The sequence below is a fragment of the Camarhynchus parvulus genome, chromosome 4 (assembly GCF_901933205.1).
Source record: "Camarhynchus parvulus chromosome 4, STF_HiC, whole genome shotgun sequence".
Classification (NCBI taxonomy): domain Eukaryota; kingdom Metazoa; phylum Chordata; class Aves; order Passeriformes; family Thraupidae; genus Camarhynchus; species Camarhynchus parvulus.
Window position 1 is genome coordinate 44,098,523 of NC_044574.1, and position 20,943 is coordinate 44,119,465.

Sequence of the window (20,943 nt, forward strand, 5' to 3'; positions counted from 1 at the left end):
TGGACAAACATGCAGTTTCCACAGCCAGACACAGCTTTGACTGCTCTTATTCCTGTCTGAAAAGGGCTGCACCTCCAAAACCCAGCACAAGAGCTTCATGTCTAAACTACTCCCAACCATTTCAGGACTGAGTCAGACAAAAATAGATATAGCTGCAAAAATGCTGTTTGTATCATTCTCGGAACTGAAAGCAGCACTGGGCAATCTGGCAAGTCCAAGTGCAGCAGTTTAGAAAGTGAGCGAGGTTAACGGATGAGTGAATACCTGGAGGGCATCTAATAAGGCTTTTAACAACTCATTCCCAGGATCCAGTCTGAATAGTGCTCAGACTCACAGCTGGCCTGCAGAAAGAGAGCAGGAACAGACTCAGTGCTCACTGATGGATTTACTGTTCCCTGCAGGCATTACAGGATGCTGACCCCAAACTGCAGCTCCCTCACTCTGAATTTTGAGCAGGGGGAACAGCCAAAACTGCAATGCCCACAGACCTGGGTATGTTAAGTCACTGCTGGGTCACAGCTGTGGAGTGAGACCTACCAGTATGGGTGCTTGTAAGCCCCTTAATGCCCAACACATCCCTGCTCTCAGATAACCCCTCTGGAGTGCATCCTCAGGGTTGCTGTTACCACTATGGCCAGCCTGGAAGGGGGGCAGGTCAATGGGCAAGTGGAAGGCTGATAAATCTGCTCGTGGAAGTGCCACCACAACGGCTGGATAGCTGGGGCATGGAGCTGCCTGCTGGGAGCTCTGGGGAGCACACACAGATCTCTCTTCCACATTCAACCAGCCAGGGGGATCACAGAGCCTGTCCTGCCTGGGGCTCATCCTTGGCCTCCCAGCAGGCACAAAGACAGCAGTGTGTGTGTCCAGGGAGGAAGCTGGGAGCTGCGCTGGGAGAAGCCCATTGCAACTGCAGCTGTTAGCACAATGCAGAGCGTGTTCCAGTTGCAATCACATGCTGCAGGGGCCATGGCTTGAGAGCAAGGAGAATCCTCAGTTTGCACTCCTAGAAATGGCCCCATGTGAAATGCTAGAGGAAAAAGTAGCAAAATTGAATGGTCAGAACAAAATAATTCAGCCTGGACACATGGCTAAGGAAATTTTCCTTTGGGATGGAGACTGAGGAGAGGCTTAGACAGCCAGGTCTAATGCTAAAAAGCACAGCATGGACTGTTTGAGCCATTGTGCTTTGATCCCAGCCTGCAGGGATTTAGGGTTTCAACTGAAAGGTAAACACAGATGGATAGTGGAGCTACACAAGTGTCTAGACCAGAGGAAATTGCAGCCCCCTAAGTGCAGGTCCTGCCTGCATGGGCCCTGTTCTCAGCCAGTTCCCATCTCCTACAGCAGGCAAGACACAGGCGACTGCTACAGTCTGCAAAGTGAATTCTCCTCAGGTGAGAGACAGGATAAATGATACACAGCCAGGGTCAAGTATTGTGTCTGCTGGCTACCTGACATCACAGGGCAACCCAGGGTGGCACAGCACGAGTCCACAGACCTGGCAGCCTTGTAGCTTGGTGTCTAGCATGGGCCAAGCCCACTTTGAGCCCAAGAAGGAATCAGGTACAGTGTAACTTGCAGGACATGCAGGCACTGTGGTGGTATGGGGGCATCTTCTCATATGTGACACAGGCAAAGCCCCAGGGTCAGTGGGATGTAAACAGGAATTACCAGCTGCAGGCTCCTGCTAAACAGCCCTGGACCTAACAGTTCCCCACACAGCAAACAGGATGCTGAGAGATCCTGCTGCTGCTGAGGAAGGGAGTCAGAGTAGCCTCCTTGAAAAGGACCCCCGTGTCCCCAAGTCTCAGTGCTGACAAGGGAGGGGCAGAGCTACCTTTGTGCAGGGAAGCTCTTGTCTCCAGAGCCACAGTTTGAAAGCTCAGTTGGGCCTAGAAGTCTGATCAGACTACGAACCACATAGGAAGCTGTGGAGATTGATGTCTGCATGTGTTCTTTGGCCATTTCTGGCATCAGGCAAACTCTGCTCAGCTGATGTGACAATGGGGTAACCCAAAAGCTACTGGTCCTGTCCACACTGACCTCACACTGTCACCTAAGAGACACCAGTACTTGTCCAGTCTGGGGTGCCATCACCACCAGTGGTTGGAAGCAGACAGCTAGAGAGGCAGGGAAGAGGCTGGCCACAGAAATATTGCCCCAAATCCATTCCCAGCCTTAGTGATGCAGGCTATCCGAGGCTGGAAGAAGCAACTCAACACTAAATACCTCATAATAGATTTTTTTTTTTATTTTTTCCTTGGAATCAGTCTCAAGTTCTGACTATCCTGCCCTGGATCTTTTCCAGGTCCAATTAGCTCAAGGCCTTCTGCTGCTCTTCCAATTTACAATGGGGTATTAAAAAATAGTAATAAAATGCAAGCCAAGTCAACCAGGCCTGGATAAAGTTTCCATCACGTTCCTAAAGAGATGACTGTGACAGTGTAGGAAAAACTAAGTCACAGCCTTGGAGAAGTAGGAAACACCAAGTAAGGTGGCTTTTCTCACTCAGTAGCTAGGGCAATGTGGGAAGGAAGGCAGTTTCAGCCAGACCATTTTATCTCTGAGGCCAGATGGCTTTAAATGCTTCCCCAGAGCTTGGAAAGGGCCAGGCATTTCTTTGAATTTCTTTTCATACCACCTCATTAGAAAGTAAAAGAGAAGAAATGAACAATCTATAACTTTGTGGCAACGGGAAACAGCTCTGTTAATCCCATTTCCTTCCCCAGGCTTACTCAGGGCAGGTCATCCAGCATCAGGGCCACATCACCTAATCTGCTTATCATTGTCCCACAGCCAGGAGCCTGGGCATCAGCCCAAAGGGCAGAATGCATCCTCCTGGGCATTATTAATAAAATGGAAAGGCCCAGGTTTTTAAACCTGCCCTGGTGCAAAATTGTGATTCTCCTGGGATCCAGCTTCTGCTGCAGCTTCAGATTCAAGGACTGGCCACCTCCCAGACTCAAGTCTGCATAAGCAAGGGCAAGAGGGGCACAGCACTGCTGGAGGAACAGATGAGAGAAAAAGAAAGGTGCTGCAAGAGAGGGATCCTAGGGCAGGCACTGCAAAGCCCAGGGTGGGCATTACCCTGTAGGTTTCTTAGCCTTTCTGGGTGAAATGTGGGCAAATCCAGCAAAATGAAGAATTCCTCCCTTTCCATCAGGGTTGGCACATGCCCACTCACACATCTGGGATGGGGAGAAAAGTCCTGGCCAGCCATGCAGGACTCAGGGCTTGCTATCACCTGCTCACAGCTTGGCTTTGATGGTGCATGGGCAACCACCGCTACACCTGACAGCCCTGCCACCAAGCTGGGATTTGTCACCTTGGTAAAAGCCTCCTGACTGGGGAGGAGGCAAAGGGCACTGATAGGCACTCATCCATGGCCCTGTGCCACCCAGCTTGCTACCAGCCCTTTCCCTCTGCCCTCTTCTCCTCCAGGAGCACTACATCTCACAGCCAACCTCCACTTGGTGTCCAGATGGAAAGGTGTCCAGATAAAGCTCACGAGAGAGTCAGGACTATAAGGTTTCAGGCTTGCAGCACCTGCTCCTGTGTGGGGATCCCATGGCAGAAGGCAGACTCGGGAAACACATCAGGCCAGCAGCATTTGGTGTGTTGGTTGGACCCACAACTCCCAGGGCAGTAGTGAGTGCCTTGGCACAGAGTCAGTGGCTGGAGTAGGGTAAAAGTTACAGAAGTTAATTGGACAGGAAAGGAATCAGCAGCCCCTAGCTTAGTTTCCCAGATGAGGAGTGCCAAGTTTTAGCAAGCTACTGGCTACATACCACAAAGCCAGGTGTTCCTGTTCTGGAGTTAGGCTCATCTGGCTGCTCTGTAGACGTGGCTGGAGACATGAGCCTTTGGCTGAGTCCAACCCACCCCTGCCTTCCAGCTGGACTAAGATCCAGTGTTCAACAACTTCAAAATCCCTTCCCAAAATGATCTGGCACCCAGAGAGGTGAAGGGCTTCAGGACTTCGGGAAATAGCTGTGGGACAGAGGAGTGGGGAAGGGAGCCGGGGGCAGCTGGTCCAGCACAGCCCCACGCAGCCCTCCAGACGGAAGGCCTTCCTTCCTCCCTCCTTCCAAGGCCAGGAACCAGCAGCGCAGAGATGCCGTGGGGCACACACGGACAGCCAGCCGTCCAGCTCAGCCGGCGTTGCTCATCCCAAATTCATCCACAGAGGATGCTGCCCTCTCCTGGGCTCAGTGTGGCTGGCAGAAACTCAGGGAAATTTGGCGAGGCCCAGGACGAGTGCTTTTTGGGGCTCAAAACCCCACACTGGCGTTCTCAAATGTGGTGATTTCCCATACCGGTCTCATTGGACATCCCAGGGACTCTTCCTGCCTAGAGCCAGGCTGCTGCGGGTGCCCTCTGAGGGCAGCGTGGGACGGGAGGAGCGGGGCCAAGCTCAGGAGCTCTCCCGGAAGGACAGGGAGATGCGGAGGTCTCTTGGGCCAGTTACCAAATGTGAGACCTACCAGCATTTCATCCTAATTATTTAAATTAGTTAGTTAGCTAATTTGATAGCAAAATAAGCTGGCATGCAGTTAACGAAGGGAGCTGTAACAGGGTCCTACACCGCCCCAGCAGCCCGGGCACGGCCCCCATCCCGCCACCTGCGAGGGGACAGCGGGGCCGGAGCTGCGGCGCTCCCCGCGGGCTCCCGCACCCATGGAAGGCACTGTCCCCGCGGGCTCTCGCACCCACGGAAGGCACTGTCCCCGCCGCAGGTGCCGGCCAGCCCTGTCCGGGCCGGGCTCCGCCCGCAGGCACCGCCTCCTGCCCGCACCTCGCCAGGCCCGGCCCGGGCTGGGCTGGGGCGGCTCCGCGGACTGCCCGCCTGAGGGGCTCCGGCGCGGCCTGAGGGGCTCCGGGACCGCCGGAGGGGCTCCGGGACGGCCGCGGGACCCCCGCCCTTCCCGCACCGGTGCCACAGCTCCTGTCCAGCGAGCCCCGGAGCTCCCGCGGACCTCGGGCGAGCAGAAGCCCTCCGGAGCCCGCTTCACCCTCCTCCCCAGCATGCGGACGCCGGCGGAGATGATCGTGGGGCTAGTGCTGTGCCCCTGCGGGCTCCTGCTGACACTCACGGGCACGCTGGCACCCAGCTGGAGGCAGGTGAGCCTCGTACCTGACCAGCCCGTGGACGTCATTTGGGAGCAGGGCATCTGGGACATATGCAGGGAGCGGCAGAGCACCCATGACCGCCTCTGCGGGCAGGCTGACGGGCTGGGCTACTTTGAGCAGGTGCCCGTGCGGGTGGCCCAAGGGCTGATGCCCTCCTCGCTGGTGGTCGCCCTGGTGGGCTTGGTGGTGGCTGCCCTGGGTGTTCGCTGCTGGCAGCCCGAGCCCCGGCACCTGGTGGCCGGCGTGGCAGGGCTGGTGCTGCTCCTGTCCGGGCTGATGAGCCTCGTGCCCAGCTCCTGGTACACCCAGGAGCTGTGGGCATTGCCTGCCCCACCTGGCAGCACGCTAACTGTAGGCTACAGCTTGGTACTGAGCTATTTGGGAAGCTGTCTGGAGATCCTGGGGGGGCTGGCCCTCACCCTCAGCTTCCATTATTGCTGCAAGGAGCGCAGAGCTCCCAAATTGCCCCCCACCCCTGTGACAGAGACTGGGTCAGGCTCCAGTAGAGCTTACAACAATCCCTGGGACGTGCTGGAGGATGAGCAAGATGGACAGCGCTGGAGGAGAAGCCCACCTTGTGACTCTGACTTGTAGCCCCAGCACTGGGACAGCAGTCAGCTCCCTGGCATCAAAAGCAGTGCTGGCCCCTGCCCCTACAAGCCATGCCCTTCTGGGGCCCCTCTGAACCCCTCTGGGTTCTCTCTTGCTGGAAACAAGACCAAGGACCTGTTTTGAATATTTGCAACTCCCTCAAAAGCCTGCTGTGCTCCAGGATCTACAACTGTGCCAAAGCCATGCTGGACTGGGAACCAGAGGTGGCTCCAGTCCCTCCGTGCTGCTTTTACATCATCTTTCTGTACCATGCACAGCAGCTTGGGCCGAGATAGCTTTGGTGTTCCTATGTAAGCAACATACAGGTCAGAAGTGTGTAACCTTCAGAGCTGGCAGTAGGGGAGGGGAGCACCTGTCTCACATCTCTGCTCAGCTCAGGACTGTGCAAAAAGCAAAATAAATTCAAAGGAATGGGTTTGTGCTGTGGGATGGTTATGGGCAGAAAGCCAGGCAGGTTGGGCTGAGAGCCAGCAGGCATGGCTCACCCAGCTTCCCTGTGTTTTGCCTGAAGCACGGAGGAAAGGTCTGTAAAAGGGAACAGCTAGCTTTTATAGCACTTTCCCAAAGGACTTTCCCCCCATAGTCAAAATCAGCTCTTGAAAAGATTTCTCCTTCCTGGAGCACAGCCACTTCAGGGTGGAGTGGGGAGGGTGGGGGGAGGAAGATCACAGCGGAAAAAAATAGCATTTATTTCCCCTTTCAAAATTAGCTTGGTGTGAGGTGGTAAAACTGGTCTCACTGGTTTGTAAGGGACACTCAGGAGGTCAGAACTCCACTATAAAATCCTTCTCAGCCCCCTGCATAACAAGGTAAGAGCCAAGCCAGCCTCCTTGTAGAGTTATTTGGCCAGATTCTTATACCAGGTGAGCCCAAAGCACCCTGGTCAGCAAGCTAAGCCTTGCTGCAGAGGGACAGTACTAAAGGGACAGTCTCAGAGAGTGTGTTGGACTTGGAGACTTTCTGATAAACCTCCCAAACGTTTTTTGTCTGCATTCTTACATTCCCTAGATCTTAGACATCCAGAAAGAGCAAACCAACCTCCCGTCCCCAGCCCACACACAAACCACAATGGCACAAGAGATGCTGCACAATGTTCCTTTATGAAATTACGGTGTTGATGTGAGATGGTCCTTTCCTCAGTAGGGCTGGCAGCTCCTGCAGAAGTCACAGATGGGTGTATCAGGGGTGAGTCTGACCCAACCCCTCCAAGCCCACCCCACACCTTAGCACAGGGGGCCCAGCCACAGGCAGAGTGGGACAGCCCTGTCAGACTCTAGGCACCATTGGTATTGCCCCTCTCCTTCAGCAGGAGGGTAGAGCTTGCTTCAGGAGGGGGCACCATGCCATCACTGGCCCTGGGGCACTGCAGGGTGGCAGAGGGGTCCCTAGCAGGGCCTGCTCCAGATGCTACTCACCTCTTTCCCTTCGTAAGCTTCATTCACAAATGTATCACTCTTGGGGGGAAGCTCTTCCTCCTCCTCATCCTCTTCCTCTGGATCACTTTCACGGTGGTACAGGGTCAGCACCCGAGTGGAAGCAGTGCTTGAGGCCCTGGAGAGGGAAAAATGCACACCAAGAATGGCATGGCCAACTCCTAGAGATGAGGCAGATCCCAAAGTCCTACCACAACCCCTGGTAACAGCCTGCTGGGGTGATTGCAGCTTCTCATATAACCCAGGAGTGCATCAGGACTCCACACTGTCCCTGGGCAAGGAGACCCTGTCCCTCTCTATTCCCAGCTGTATGTGGCCCAGTGCAGCCCCAGAGCTCACCTCCTCCGCCTGTCCCGCCTCCGCATGTAGGCCAGGGCCCCCACAGCAGCAGCAGCCAGCAGCAGGAGCACGGCCACCCCCAGCACAATGGGTCCTGCCAGGGGCTGCACCTCGGCCTCCTCGCAGTAGTTGCCACGATAGCCCAGGGCGCAGTGGCACGTCACTCGGCCGGCCTCGATGGCACAGTCCCCGCGCAGGTTGCACGTCTCGCTGCTGCAGGGCACAGCCCCCAGCACCTCCTCCGTGCTGGGGGGCACCAGGAAGGGCTCTCCGTGCTCCTGGGGGCCAGGGGCTACAGACAGGCTGGGGTGGGGCTGCCGAGGCTGGGGTGCAGCTATGGATGAGACTGGTTCCTGTTCCACGTGGGACATTCCTGATGGTGCCACTGCAGGGACCTGCGTCCCCACCCTCACTGAGGCACCTGGAGGGATGGGCATGGATCAGCAGAGACTCAGGTGAGACCCCCTTGCCACACTGGGCGAGACTGGGCAGGCTGTCCCGTGCCCAGGACCCTAGCACGCCCCAGCTGTGGGCAGGCACTCACAGTCAGACTCATCAGAGCCGTCGGCACAGTCGGGGCGCCCATCACAGACCTGCTCTCTGGAGATGCAGCTCTGGAGGTCGGGGCAGGCCTGCAGTGGGGTGGGGCAAGGCGGTGCCAGCGCACACGCTGCCCCGTGCACCAGCTGGTACCCGGGAGAGCAGCGGCACTGCCGCCCTGCAGGGTTGGGCAGGCAGAGCTGGGCACAGCCCCCATTGCTCTTTGCACAGCCATTGGTGCCTGCCAAAACAGCGCTGGTTAGCATGGCCATCGCAAGGCACAGTTGAACCCCGCAGATGCCCTGGGCTGGGGCAGTCCCAGACCCACCTTCCTGTGAGAACTGGCTGTAAATCCTCATGGCTACCAGCTCCTGCTCCATCGGAAACCACCAGTTCTCAGCCTGCTCCAGCCGGCTGTGCCAGATCTTGCTGGAGCCTGGAGACACATGGGGTCAGCACTGCTCCACCTCCTCCCACAAGGGTGCCTGAGCTGGTAGGTGGGGGGGTCCCCCTAGTTTGCCCTTCACCCCACAGAGGGGCAAGCCTGCACCCCACGGGGACTGGCAGAACCCCGTGTCCTAGTGCAGTAGGAGGAGCTGGGCAAAGCACAGCAGACAGACCTACCATTGGTTGAGGTTGTGCTCCAGAGCAGAAAGCCTTCTCCTACAGCAAAGAGCGAGAGGCCATGCAGCCCTTCCCGCACCAGCCGGAAGCGGGATCCATCCAGCTCAACACTGCTGATGGTTCCTCTCTCTGCAAGGCACAGGTCGAGAGGCTTCAGTGCGGCAACAGAGAGGGCTCTGGGCTGCCCCCTGGGGCTGTGCCAGGCTCTGCTTTGCAGACTGAGCACCCGCACCACTGCTACCCCCCACCGCAGTGCCCCGGCTCAGTCCTCACTCACCGTGGTCTGCCCAGTACAGCCTGGTGCCAGCACCCCCAAAGGCAAGGCCAGTGGGAGCCCGGGCTCTCCTCCAGACCACTCTGCGACCAGTGCCATCCATGGCTGCACACTCCACCATGGCACCATGCCCACGGCTGCCAGCTGCTGTGACAAAGCACATGGTGGAAGCACGAGGACACAGTGCCAGCCAGGCAGCACCCTGCAGCCCCTCGCTGAGTAGTGCCAGGACCCACCGCCCCCTGGGAGCAGCCACATAGATGGTGGGTGGCTGCCCCCCAATCCAGTAAAGGTTCCCACTCAGCCAGTCCAAGGCCAGGGATGTCACCATGCCCTCCACAGCTACTGCCTTCTTCCAGGACAGCCGTCCCCAGTCCTTCAGGCGCAGCAGTCCGATGGAATTGCCTCCCACTTCTGCAAAGTACAAACTCTTGTCTTTCACTGCATAGTCAACGGCTGTCAGGCGGCTCACCTTGGCCAAAGGCAGGGCCCGGTGTGGGGGAAGCCCTTGGGATCCAGCTGATGTGGGCAGGTCCTTCAGGTAGACCTGGAGGAAGGAGGCAGCACTAGGATGTGGACCCCTCTTCCCTGACAGTGGCAAGAAGAGCAGCCCCCAGGGCTGGCTCCAGAGGACAGTACCTGTGCCACAGCTGCTGGTGACACCAGGAGGGCAAAGGCCGAATCACGGATGGGCAGGCACGTGGTCTCATTGGCTGCCAGCATCAGCCCGGCAGGGCAGCGGCACTGCCCCGTGTGCCTGGCGCTCAGCAGGCACAGGTGGGAGCAGCCGCGTGCCTCACACGGGTTGGGGGCTGCGGGACGCAGGGCTGGGTGCATCACCTGTGGGACAGCAGGCCCAGCCTCAGCTCTGTCAGCACCCGCCGGCAGAGCTGAGCACGACTGACAGCATACTGTGCTGCCAGGGCCCACACACAGCCCAGCTGGGGCAGGATGGTGAGGCAGAGATGGTCCCAGAGGACCAGAGACACTTGGCCACAGAGACTGCTGCTCAAGGACCACTGGGATAGGGGTACAGCTCCCAGTGCCTCCTCACTCAGAAGACAGCAGTACTGTGCAGGATGGGAGATCAGCAGAGCTGGCACAGCAGGGGCTCCCCAAGAAGGTACCTGGAGGCCATGGGGCTGCCCGTGCCGTTTGAGCAGCACGGTCCTGTTCTTGCCGCTGGCCTTGTCCACCTGCTGCACGGACCATGTCTTCCTCTCCGACCAGTAGAGCTGCCCCTCGCACACAGCTGCTGCAAAGGGGCTCCGGATCCAGTGCAGCTTCAGGACCTGTCAGAAAGGCTGTCAGTGCCCACCCCGGTCCCCATCAGAGCCCCTTCACCAGTGCCCCACCACACCTTCACACTGCTGCCATCCAGATGTGCAGCACCAACACTGCCCAGCTTCTCATCCAGCCAGAAGATCCTCTGGGTGGGGAGGTCGAGGGCCAGAGCTGTGGGCCAGCCCAGTCCCTGGGCCAGCAGCACGTGCCGCCAACTCCCATCCATGCTGGCCTCCATCAGCCGTGAGTGGCTCCCCACCTCTGACCAGTACATCAGCCTAGTGGGAAGACACGTATGAGCCTATGGACTTGACAAAGCATCAACCAAGCACCAAGGCAGCCCAGAAAAGCAGCCTGGAGCTTCCCATCTCATCATGGGTGCATTGAGAGCTCCATGCAGGGCAGGAGTAGGCTGTCTGGGCTCTTCCTCCTCTTGTCATGCAGTCCCCACAGCACCAAGGTGAGGCCATCCCCCCTCTTCCCCAGCCTCTCATCTGCCTCCACAGAGGAAAATGGGGCAGGGCAGGGATGGCAAGGAGGTCCCCATGTCCTCTTGTCCCAGACTTACCCTGCCAGAGGCTGGAGCACCAGAGAGTGGGGCTGGTCCAGGTCTCCATCCATCACCACGGTGTACTCTGGTATCCCTTGCCAGGCACCCCCCAAGCGAGTGGCCAGCACCTGCCCTGCTACCCCATCTGTCCAGTACAGGTTCCTGCCAAGCCAGTCCACTGCTAGGCAGTCTGATCTCACACCTGAAATGTATCCAAGAGGCAGCACCTGTGTGGGGTGACAGCTGCACGGCCCTTTGGCATCATGCTCCCAGCCCAGATCCCTCCATCCCAGAAGCTCTGGCTCCTCCTAACCTTGCTCCCACTAGTGCTTCTCCACATAAGGGATCACAGCTTGGCACCCCACTGCAACCTAGAGACTGCACAGTGGGGGAGGCCAGCCCTGCTAACGTTGTAATGTTGTCACAACCCACCTTTCACCAGTGTGCCTTTCTTTCCCGAGCTGAGGTCCTGCCAGCGGATGCTCTCTGTGGCCAGGTCCATCCAGAAGACTTTCCTCTCCACCAAGTCATAGTCGAGCGAGAAGACAACACGATCCTTGTCAGTGGCCAGCACCACCTCCTCATGGCCACTCCGCAGGCCATAGGACAGCACCTGGGACTGCACAGCCACCAGCAGCTTGGGCTCTGGTCCTGGGGTAACACACAGCCACACAGACCCTGCTCAGCACTAATGGTCCCATGGTCCCAGCACATGCAGGCAAGGGACACAGCACTCACAGGCATTGGAGCTTGCTGGGACTCAGCCCATCCACAGGACTACGAGGTTTCCCTTGGGCAGCAGACACAGGGGGTCAAGTATCCACCAGCCCCTAATGTATCTTAGAGGGCCAGGGCCAGCCCCAGTGCTGCTTGGCCACCCCAGGACTTACCTGTGAGTTTGCAGGTGTGGCCATCGGGCTCCAGCAGGTAGCCAGGGAGACAGCCACAGCTGTAGGACCCTGGGGCATTGAGGCATGTCTGGCTGCAGGCTCCCTTGCCCCACTCTGTGCACTCGTCTATGTCCATGCAGGACAGACCATCTGCAGCAAGCCGATATCCTGGGCCACACCAGCACCGCTGGGGGGAAAGGAACCATCAGCTGCCCACCCTGGAGGCTCCCTTCTGCAGCTGGAGCAGGGCATCATGGTATGACAAGCCCCTGCCCCAGGGCTGCTGGCACTCACAGGGCCCTGGGGCGAGGGGTAGCAGAGATGAGTGCAGGACCGCTGGCAGGGCACAGAGCAGTTCCCCCCCTCGTCTGAGCCATCCGCGCAGTCCTGCTGGCTGTTGCACACCAGGGATGCATTCAGGCAGGACCCCAGCCCACAGGGGTACTCATTACTCTGGCAAGGAGCAGGGAGGCCTGCAGGGACATGGGGGGAAGGCTGCCCTGAGCCTCATCCACCAGCTCCCTCTGCTCATTTGGGGCAGATTTAGCTGCTCCCAGAGGCTGCCCAGAGCTCACTGCAGCCAGAGCTGTGCCAATAGCCTAGCTTCAAGCTATATTAATTCAAAGGCCACTGGTCCCTGCAGGGAGAACAGCTACTCAGGACCTGGAGCCATCACAGCTGCTGGGAATAGGCAGCCAGCGTATGAACCCTTCACCTCAGCACGGGCACATACTCATCTCCCTCTGTGCTGGGCACCCACCAGCCACCCCTGGGTGAGACAGGGAATAAAATAAGGGTGTTGCTCACAGCCAGCCTCGTCACTGCCATCAGTGCAGTCAGTGTCTCCATCACAACGCCAGACATCGGGGATGCACTCACGGCCACGGGAGCAGCCCCACTGCTGGTCCTCACACAGCTCTTCCTCCCAAGGGCAGCCCTGCAAGGCAGAGGGTGAAAAAGGCTACCTGCCCTCCTGGGCATGAGTGGGGGACAGGCTGTGTCCCCACTGCTCCACTCACCTGCTCGTCTGAGCCATCCCTACAGTCAGCAGCACCATCACAGCGCCAGGCCTCTGGCACACACTCCCCACTGTGGGAACACGTCACCTCACCCTCACGGCAGAGCAGCGGCCGGGGCACAGCACAGCCCTCCTCATCTGAGCCGTCCTGGCAGTCGTGGTCACCATCGCAGCGCAGGGCCAGGGCCACACACTGCCCACTCTGACAGGAAAACTCAGCCGGACCACACTCCTTCAGCACTGTGGGCAGAGGCCAGGGCTGAGCAGGGGCACTGTCCCCATCCTCTCAGCAGGCAGCCCTGGGCAGTGCCTGCTCCTGGACCCACAAGAAACCTAGTGCACCTGCCTTTGGGGCAGGCAACCCCAAGAGTCTGCCCCATTCAGCCCCAGGGTCTTACCACAGCCCTGCTCATCCGTGTGATCCAGGCAGTCAGCATGGCCATCACACAGCCAGCTCTGGGGGATGCAGCGGGTGGCAGCGTCGCAGCGCAGGGCACACTCCTGCGTGGGGGTCCAGCAGCCCGTCTCATCCGAGCCGTCGGGACACTGCAGCACCCCGTCACAGCGCTCTCCCGCCCCGACGCACACGGCTCCGCTCGCACAGTGGAAGGCCCCTGGGGAGACAAGGGGCTTTGCACTGGCCACAGAAGGCAGCCAGGGTGCCGAGACCCTCTGCTAGCCCTCCAGTGACCTAGAAAGGCCCCACAAGGGACAATGCTTTGTTTGTGGCAGTCTCAATTCAGCCACATCTAGGCCACTATGAGCAGTGAGATCAACTCTATCCTTTTCCAACAGCACTGCAAGCCCCATGCCAAGCTCAGAAGGAACCAGTATGTCACATCACAAGCATCAGAGCCCAGGACTTTACCAGGACCCTGTCCCAAAAATCCCATTAGGAAGCAGCCAGAAGGCCTGGCACAGGGTGACCCAGACCCCATTTGCACAGGCGACAGAAGAATGGCTCCTACCTGGGGTGTTGCAGAGCTGGGCGCACCCATCCTCATCAGAGCCATCTGCACAGTCTTTCTCCCCATCACACAAGTACTCCTGGGCCACACACCCAGTGCCATCACGGCAGGGCACATGTGTGCGAGAACAGGACAGATGGAGAATGGGGGTCAGGGGGTGTGCAGTGCTGGACTGGAGGGGTGGGGTAGGTGTCACCACCCGTGCAGAACTGTTTGAGCGTGGGGTGGTTGTGGCTGGCTGTGGGGCGGTTGTGGCTGGCTGTGGGGCGGTTGTGGCTGGCTGTGGGGCAGTGATCTTAGTTGTAAAAGACCAAGTGGTGCTGGTGGCTGGCTGCACAGTGGTAGTCTTGGTCAGTGTGGTCCGGGCAGTGGTTGGTGCAGGGGTGGTGGACTCTCTGGTGGTGGACTGTCTCGTGGTGGTTTGTGATGTAGTAGCTTTGCTGGTTGGTGCAGGAGTAGTGCTGGGTGCAGTGGTGGTCTGGCTTGGTGGTGGTGTTGTGGTGGAGGTGGTAAGCCGAGCAGCAGTGGTGCTTGTGGTTGTCCTCACAGTGGTGATCACAGGTGGAAGGAGTGGCACGGCAGACTCTTTGCTTGGTGGCACTGGCAGAGGATTTGGGATTTGTTGGGACCATGCCCTCCCCACATTCCAAGCACCTCCCAGAGCACCCCATATGACCAGCAGTAGCCAGGCACCCTGCCACAGCTCACTGTAGCATGGGCCACCCAGCCCCGTCAGGTACAGCAGCAGCACCAGGCACAAAGCCGTGGCCACTCTTACCAGCCTGCAGCTCTGAGCCCACGAAGGCCACCACTCCCTGCACACCTGCTGCCGGCAGGGACAGCACGAGGGTCAGCGTCCTCCGGTCCCACAGCAGCAGAGCTGTCCCATTTGCTGACACCAGGTATGGCTCAAAGGCAGCCACGAGGCCATGGGACCAGCTGGGTGCCAGGGTGACTGCTTGCCGCTTGGTCAGACTCAGCGCCTGCAGGCCTGTGAGGCAGAGGCATGGTAGGACCTGGAGCCTGCCCACACCCCTCATGGCTCACCCTGCACCCCACAACTCACAGCTGTGGTAGGGGCCTCATGGCTGAGGCCAGGGTCCTGAGTCTGCCCCACGAGCATCCCACTGCCCAGGCAGGGAACTGCTGCATGTGGGGCATGGCTGATCACCCCTGCCTACATCCACCACCTCCCCTCCCTGCTTCAGACACCAGCAGGGCTCACCCAAGGCTGAGCTCCAGAGCATGCTGAAGGCTCTGCTGTCCATGGCCGCAGGCAGGTCTCCAGGCCACGTCTCATTCCAGGCATCCCACGGAGCACCCCCCGCCAGGCTCAGCGCCTGCAGGGGTTGCCCGTGGGCCAGCCAGTACAGAGTGTCACGCTGCCAGTCCAAGAAGAGGTGCTGGATGCTGCTGCGAGCCCGGTGCAGGATGCGCGGGGCCTTGTCAGTGGTCCGGATCACCCCGATGTCCCTCCGGTTACATGCGAGCCAGTACAGGTCCCCCGAGCGGATGTCCACACGGGCAGAGCAGACTTGGCAAGAGCAGGCAGACAAGGAGTTATGAGGCTGTCCCATGACCCTGCACCTCTGCCTGCTTGCCCCTAGACCCTAAACCCAGGGCACAGCTGCCCACTGCCTTGATGTGGCCTGACTGTGGTCTGCACAGACCACTTAGACCACTGTGCTCTGCACCCAGGAGATCCTCAGGCATCAGGAAGTATCAGGAAGGGGAATGTGCCCTCTATCTCTATCTATAGGGTCTCACCTGGCACTCCAGTCACAATGGCCTCTCTCCAGCCAGGGTAGCCCACAACACGCAGGAGAGTCCCACGGTCATCTGTCCCATAGAGCACTGACCTCTGCCAGTCCACATCTTGCAGGTGGAAGGGCTCCTGCCACTCCTGCACCAGTTTGGTGTGTGCGCCAGGGCCCACATGCACCAGGGAGATGGACTTTCCTGATGCATACACGATGGACAGCTCTGCAGAGCATAAGGACAGTGTGTGAGCACAGCCACAGGGACACTGGACGGGTTCACCAGAATGAATCAAGACAGAAATGTCACAGCACTGGTATGTGCTGGGAACCTCATCCCACCAAAGCCACAGTTCCTTATAGCCCTCCTCCACCTCCCACATGGATGTATACCACCCCAGAGAGCCAGACCCTGCTCACCTGCACACTTCCCCGAGGGCAGGAGGAAGAGGCCCTCTGGACATGCACACTTGTAGCCCCGAGGGTGCACAGGGGACAGGAGGCAAAGGTGACTGCACAGGCCCAGAGCACATGCAGCAGTGTCCCCTGGGAGCAAGAGGATGTTAAAAGCTCAGGTAGTCATGACCCCAGTATCTCTCCCAGTCTCCAAAAACCATAGACTGTCCTTGGACTGGATAAGGGCTGGAGGCAGGGTAGCAATGTCATGTGAGTTAAGGGGGCTCAGGTCTACCCAAAGCCATGGGCCTTTCCTACAGTTTTATAGGTTCCCTCTGTACCAACCCCACAACCCTTCATCCTGGGTGAGCTCCAGGACCCAATGAGCCTTCCCTAGCACCCAGGGATATAGTGGGGGTTGCTGCCATACTGCCAGCCCTGCAGCAGTGCAGCACCTGCAGGTACTCACTGGGAGGCTGCTGCAGTGCATGCAGCACAGTGAAAGCTGAGATAGAGGCACGGAGCAGCACTGCATGCTCCTGGGGAGAGGCCCAGGTGGCTGACACCAGCTCTGTGCCATCAGTCCAGAAGAACCGGCTCTCAAACACGGCCAGGCCCAGCGGCTCCGTGTGGCTCCGCAAAACAGCGTGGAAGGAGTGGCGCCCGGTGCCATCCACCCGCAGTGTCTCGATGGACTGGGGACAAGGCAAGGCACGGTGGCCATGTGGCATCCCCACACCTTGACCCTTCTCCTCCCAGCCCAGGGATGTATGCCAGACCTAGGCACCACTCCCTGCTCCCTCCCATGCTTTGGCCATGGACAGAGGGGAACAAGGGCCACCCTCTCAACTCCCACCTCATCATCTCCCTGGGTGCAAGAGAGCCCTGCTGCCCCTCATCTCTACCTCCTTGTACTCGCTGATCCAGTACAGCCTGCCAGCCACATGGTCCAGGCTCAGCCCCACAGGCTCCTCCATGGACACAACTGTGAGCTCCCGCCGGTTTGAGCCATCCATGCCAGCTGCAGCAATGACTGTCCGGCCCCTCTGTCCACGGTTGATCCAGTACAGGGACCTGGGGGCAGGCACTCAGCACCCACTTCACAGGATAACACCAGTGCTGCCATGGCCCCACAGCAGGCACTGCATGGTCAGCACCAGCATTGCAATCCCAGAAGCCTGGGCCAGCCCTGGCTCATTCACTGCTCACCTTGCAGCTGGATGTACTGTCAGCTGCTCTGGTGCAATGTCCTTCCCCAGCACTGTCACGTAACCACGACCATCACCCAGCCCTGCACAGATGGCTGGAGGATGGCTGCTGGCCCAGTACAGTTGCCCTGTGAACCAGTCCACAGAGATGCTGTTCACCTCTCCGGCATCTGTAGAGACAGAGCAGTTTTAAGGCACACCTGCTCCAGGCTGTGTGGCAAACTCAGGCTGCCCCTTCCTCTATACAGGAAAAGCAGTACTGGGGTGGCAGGCCAGCTGTCAGCACCCATGCAGCCCTGCTACAGTATGCTTGGTCCTGCTCACCTGCATAGAGAGGCTGTGTGCCTTTCCCTGGGTGGTGAACACGGAGCTCTCCATCCTCTGTCAGCCAGTAGTAGGTTTCTCGGAGCAGGTCATACACCAGGGCACGGGGCTCCGTCTCAGTGGAGAGCAGGGGTCGGTAGCCTTGGGTCCGTACATCCAGAAGGGCCAGGTCCTGCCCCACAGCCACCAGAATCTGTGTTGAATTGTCTGCCAGGGTGAGAGGAAAGTCACTCATTGACCAGCGACATAGCTGGGGAGGGCACTCCCCTCAGGGACAGGGACATGGCTGGGGAGGTACAGCCTGGACTCCCCTCCTCTCCCTACCTGTCACTTCGCAGGCAGTGCCATGCCGCAGGGTGTAGCCCTGGAGACAGGCACAGCTGAAAGTGCCCAGGGTGTTGGTGCACAGCTGGCTGCAGGGTCCATACTCCAGGGAGCACTCGTCCACATCTGCACAGATAGATGAGGTCAGTAGCCTGCCATAGAGCTGCCCCAGACAGCATTGCCATTGCTTCCCTGGGACTACAGGCAAGCTGCCTGGATACCAGAACATGGGCCTCAGCCCCAAAATGCACCAGCTGCTGCTGGGACATTATCTAGAGACAATCTTTATGGGACCAGGTGTGACACACAGGCAGGAGCAGGGCAGAGGCAGGTGCTTCCCCAGAAGCACGGGCTCTGTGGAGACACTGCTGTCAGTGGCCAAGGCCACACATCATGGAAGCACACGCACCCTGACCTCCCCTTACCAGCACAGCTTTGCCCATCTGCCTGCAGCACCCAGCCAGCCCCGCAGGAGCACTGCACTCCCCAGTGCGTGTCAGTACACGTCTCTGCACAGCCCCCGTTGCGTACAAAGCAGCTCCGACCTGTGGGGATGCAGCCAAGGGTAACATGAAGCAGGACAGCTCTGTGGCTCCCCTCGCAGATGGGCAACAGGCAGCAGCTGTGTGTAACTTACCACATGTGCTGGGCTCATCCGTGCCATCCAGACAGTCATCCTTGTCATCGCACATCAGGGACTCCAGGATACACTTGCCCTCATCGCACCGCACCATGCCAGGCGTACAGGGAGCTATGGCACACACAGCTCATGTCAGCAGGGCAGACCAATACCCTGGGCACAGGGAAACTGTGGGTCCCAGCCTCATGGGGAGGCCCTGCAAAGCATCAGCAGCTTCCTGGGAAGCTTGCCACCATCCCAAGGGAAGCTGGGGCTCAGGAGAACAAAGCACTCCCTAATTCACACATGGCCCAGACAGGTCTCATCCAATGGAAGAGCATCCAGTGTTCTTGCTTACCGCAGACATCTTCATCCGAGGAATCACCACAGTCATCTATCCCATTGCACTTCCACTCAGCCATGATGCACACCCTGTTCCTGCACTGCCACTGCCCAGGCAGGCAGGGCTGCTGGGGACACCCCTCCTCGTCCCAGCCATCCTTACAGTCTTGGTGCCGATCGCACAGCTCCCAGTGCGGGATGCAGTGGTGGGTGCCGGGACACTGCACCTTCTTTGACCCGCACACTGAGGAAACAGCGCAGCACTCAGCAGCCTGCCCTGCACCCCCAGCCACCCCCATGCACCCCCAGCAGAGAGTACATACCACAGTCCTGTTCATCAGAGCCATCCAGGCAGTCAGCAGCACCATCACAGCGCCAGCTGCTAGAAACACACCGGCCATCGTCACACTGCCACACATGGGGGTCCCCACCACAGGCGACATCTGCAGGTACAACACCCAGTCACCAGGACCTACTGCTATGGCAGAACAAGAGTCCACTTCATCCTGGCATGAGACAGGTCCTGGCAGTGCCCAAGGAGCACAGAGTTCCAGGATGTGTTCTCACGCCACAGATATTCCTAAGGATCTCTGGAGCACATATGTCCCTGCAGTATGCTACACAGGCAGAGCTGGCAAAGACTGAGGTGCCTCTGTCCTGTCCTGCCCCACCACTCCCCAGAGCACCAGGGCCCCTTGATGTCTGTGCAGCACAGCTCCCGAGGCCACCCCATGGCACCATATGGGTACCACTCACCACACTGCTCGTCCGTGCCGTCAGGACACTGCTGCTCGCCATCGCAGAGCCAGGGAACAGGGATGCAGCCGGAAACGCAGGCGGCCTGGCGTGAGGCTGCACACGTGGGGCTGGCAGCCGCTGCGGGCAAGAGGGAGCCGGGCCCGGGATCAGGCGGGGCGGCCTCAGCGGGCATCCACCTGCACAGCCCCCCTGCAGCTCCCCGCCTGGGGGTCCCGGCACAGCCCAGTATGGAGAGGGACCAGTCCCATCCAGGGCACCCCCAACCCTTTTAGGCAGCGGTACAGGGCCCCTCGGGACGCAGGGGTCCCCATGCTGTCAGGGTGACAAGTATGCACAGGCGTCAAGGACACGGCAGCGGGAGATGAGTAGAAGGGGGACATCGTCAGTGGCAGGGGACCCCCGATTGCCCATCGCGGGGAGATGAGCAAGCTTCCCTGATGCGGCGGGCGCCCACCGCAGCCTCTGCGGATGAGTCAGGGATTTCCCCCTCCCCACCGGCCCGCCCCCCTCGGTCCTGGCTCACGGGCGCGGCGCGTCCCGGCGCCAGCGGCGCTCCCGACCAGCGGCAGCAGCGGCGGCAGGAGGATGCTGAGAAAGACGAGCGCCCGGCGGAGCGGCGGCGGGGGGCGGCCCATGGCGGCGGCGGAGGCGGCGGAGGGGCGGCTCCGGGGGCCCGGCCGGCGGAGGGAGCGCGGAGCCGCGGCCGCCGCTTTTATGTCCGGGCGCGGGCGGCCATTGGGCACCGCGGGTACCGCCCGCCGAGACCCCCGCCCGCCCCGCCGCCGCGGGGGCTGCGCCGCGCTGCCCCGGGGAGCCCCGGCCGGGAGGCGGGGGTCGCCGGCCTCGGGCGGGGCAGCTGCGGTCCCGGGCACTCTTGGGCTCCACTGCCCGCCAAGAGCCGAGGGGCACGGGGGGACCCCTGTCCCCCGCCTCGCCTCGCCTCGTCCCGCCGGGCGGGGGTTGTTGTGAGAGCCAGCCGTGAGAACCGGGCCCGCAGCACCTGCGGCGCCCGTGGGAAGGCAGCGCCAGCCTTGAACGCGGGGGCACCCCCCGAAAACAGGGGGCTGCGCGCACCCCCCAGCCCGTCGGCCTCGGCCTTGAGCGCTGTGAAAGAGCCGCTGGAGCACAACAGAGAGAGAGAGCAGCGGCCGGGGGAGGAAAACAGCCTGGCCAGAGGATAAGGCACCTGCCACTGCCTGGGAAAGGAGTCCCATCCATCAGGCAAAGCAGGGGGATCGCCCAAGCCGCGGAGATGGCCCCGGGGCACGGGAGTTTGCAGGCTTCTCGCTGCACACGCAGGGGAAATTGCCGGTGTGCTGCCCTGTTGGCTTGTCTCCCGGCCAGCTGCGGGTGGTGGCATGAGTGTCCATCCGCCCCCAAGACTGGTCTGTACTCCAAGCACATCCATTGCCTGTGGGTGCTGTGCACTCATCCTCTCCAGCCTCCCCATCAAACCTCCCTGCGTGAGAGCTGAGCCTAGAAACCTGCTGCAGTGGGTGCACACTTACTGACACCACTATCTTTCTGTGAGACCTTCTGGCACGTACAC

The 20,943-nt window shown here is 59.8% G+C and overlaps 2 protein-coding genes and 1 long non-coding RNA gene across 3 annotated transcripts; 1 reads left to right on the forward strand and 2 right to left on the reverse strand.

Annotated features, from left to right (window-relative positions):
- The first annotated feature begins 5,028 nt into the window (after positions 1 to 5,028).
- On the forward strand, positions 5,029 to 5,812 carry CLDN23 (claudin 23). Its single transcript, XM_030948182.1, has one exon. It carries the CDS (start codon positions 5,029 to 5,031, stop codon positions 5,725 to 5,727), a length of 699 nt encoding a protein of 232 aa, XP_030804042.1. The 3' UTR covers positions 5,728 to 5,812.
- A 1,015-nt stretch (positions 5,813 to 6,827) lies between these two features.
- LOC115902929 lies at positions 6,828 to 7,632 on the reverse strand. Its single transcript, XR_004060664.1, has 3 exons — positions 7,518 to 7,632; positions 7,161 to 7,296; positions 6,828 to 6,900 (listed from the first exon to the last, which is right to left on the reverse strand). It is a non-coding gene; the product is annotated as an uncharacterized LOC115902929 (long non-coding RNA).
- A 10-nt stretch (positions 7,633 to 7,642) lies between these two features.
- Positions 7,643 to 20,020, reverse strand: LOC115903691 (low-density lipoprotein receptor-related protein 2-like; the record flags this gene model as incomplete). The annotated part of the gene is made up of 31 exons (XM_030948335.1): positions 7,643 to 7,938; positions 8,062 to 8,298; positions 8,386 to 8,493; positions 8,682 to 8,810; positions 8,959 to 9,502; positions 9,595 to 9,795; positions 10,083 to 10,247; positions 10,316 to 10,517; positions 10,808 to 10,991; positions 11,222 to 11,440; positions 11,680 to 11,866; positions 11,974 to 12,152; positions 12,487 to 12,616; positions 12,699 to 12,937; positions 13,096 to 13,311; positions 13,666 to 14,265; positions 14,444 to 14,656; positions 14,891 to 15,199; positions 15,433 to 15,648; positions 15,843 to 15,968; positions 16,288 to 16,513; positions 16,724 to 16,892; positions 17,028 to 17,196; positions 17,351 to 17,557; positions 17,675 to 17,800; positions 18,100 to 18,219; positions 18,312 to 18,425; positions 18,652 to 18,879; positions 18,959 to 19,078; positions 19,392 to 19,511; positions 19,918 to 20,020. Coding segments are annotated over 31 exons (6,402 nt in total), but the record flags the coding sequence as incomplete, so codon positions are not given.
- Positions 20,021 to 20,943: the final 923 nt, after the last annotated feature.

Excerpts from the sequence above, each read along its gene's own strand:
- CLDN23 (XM_030948182.1), top strand. The coding sequence starts at position 5,029 with ATGCGGACGCCGGCGGAGATGATCGTGGGGCTAGTGCTGTGCCCCTGC.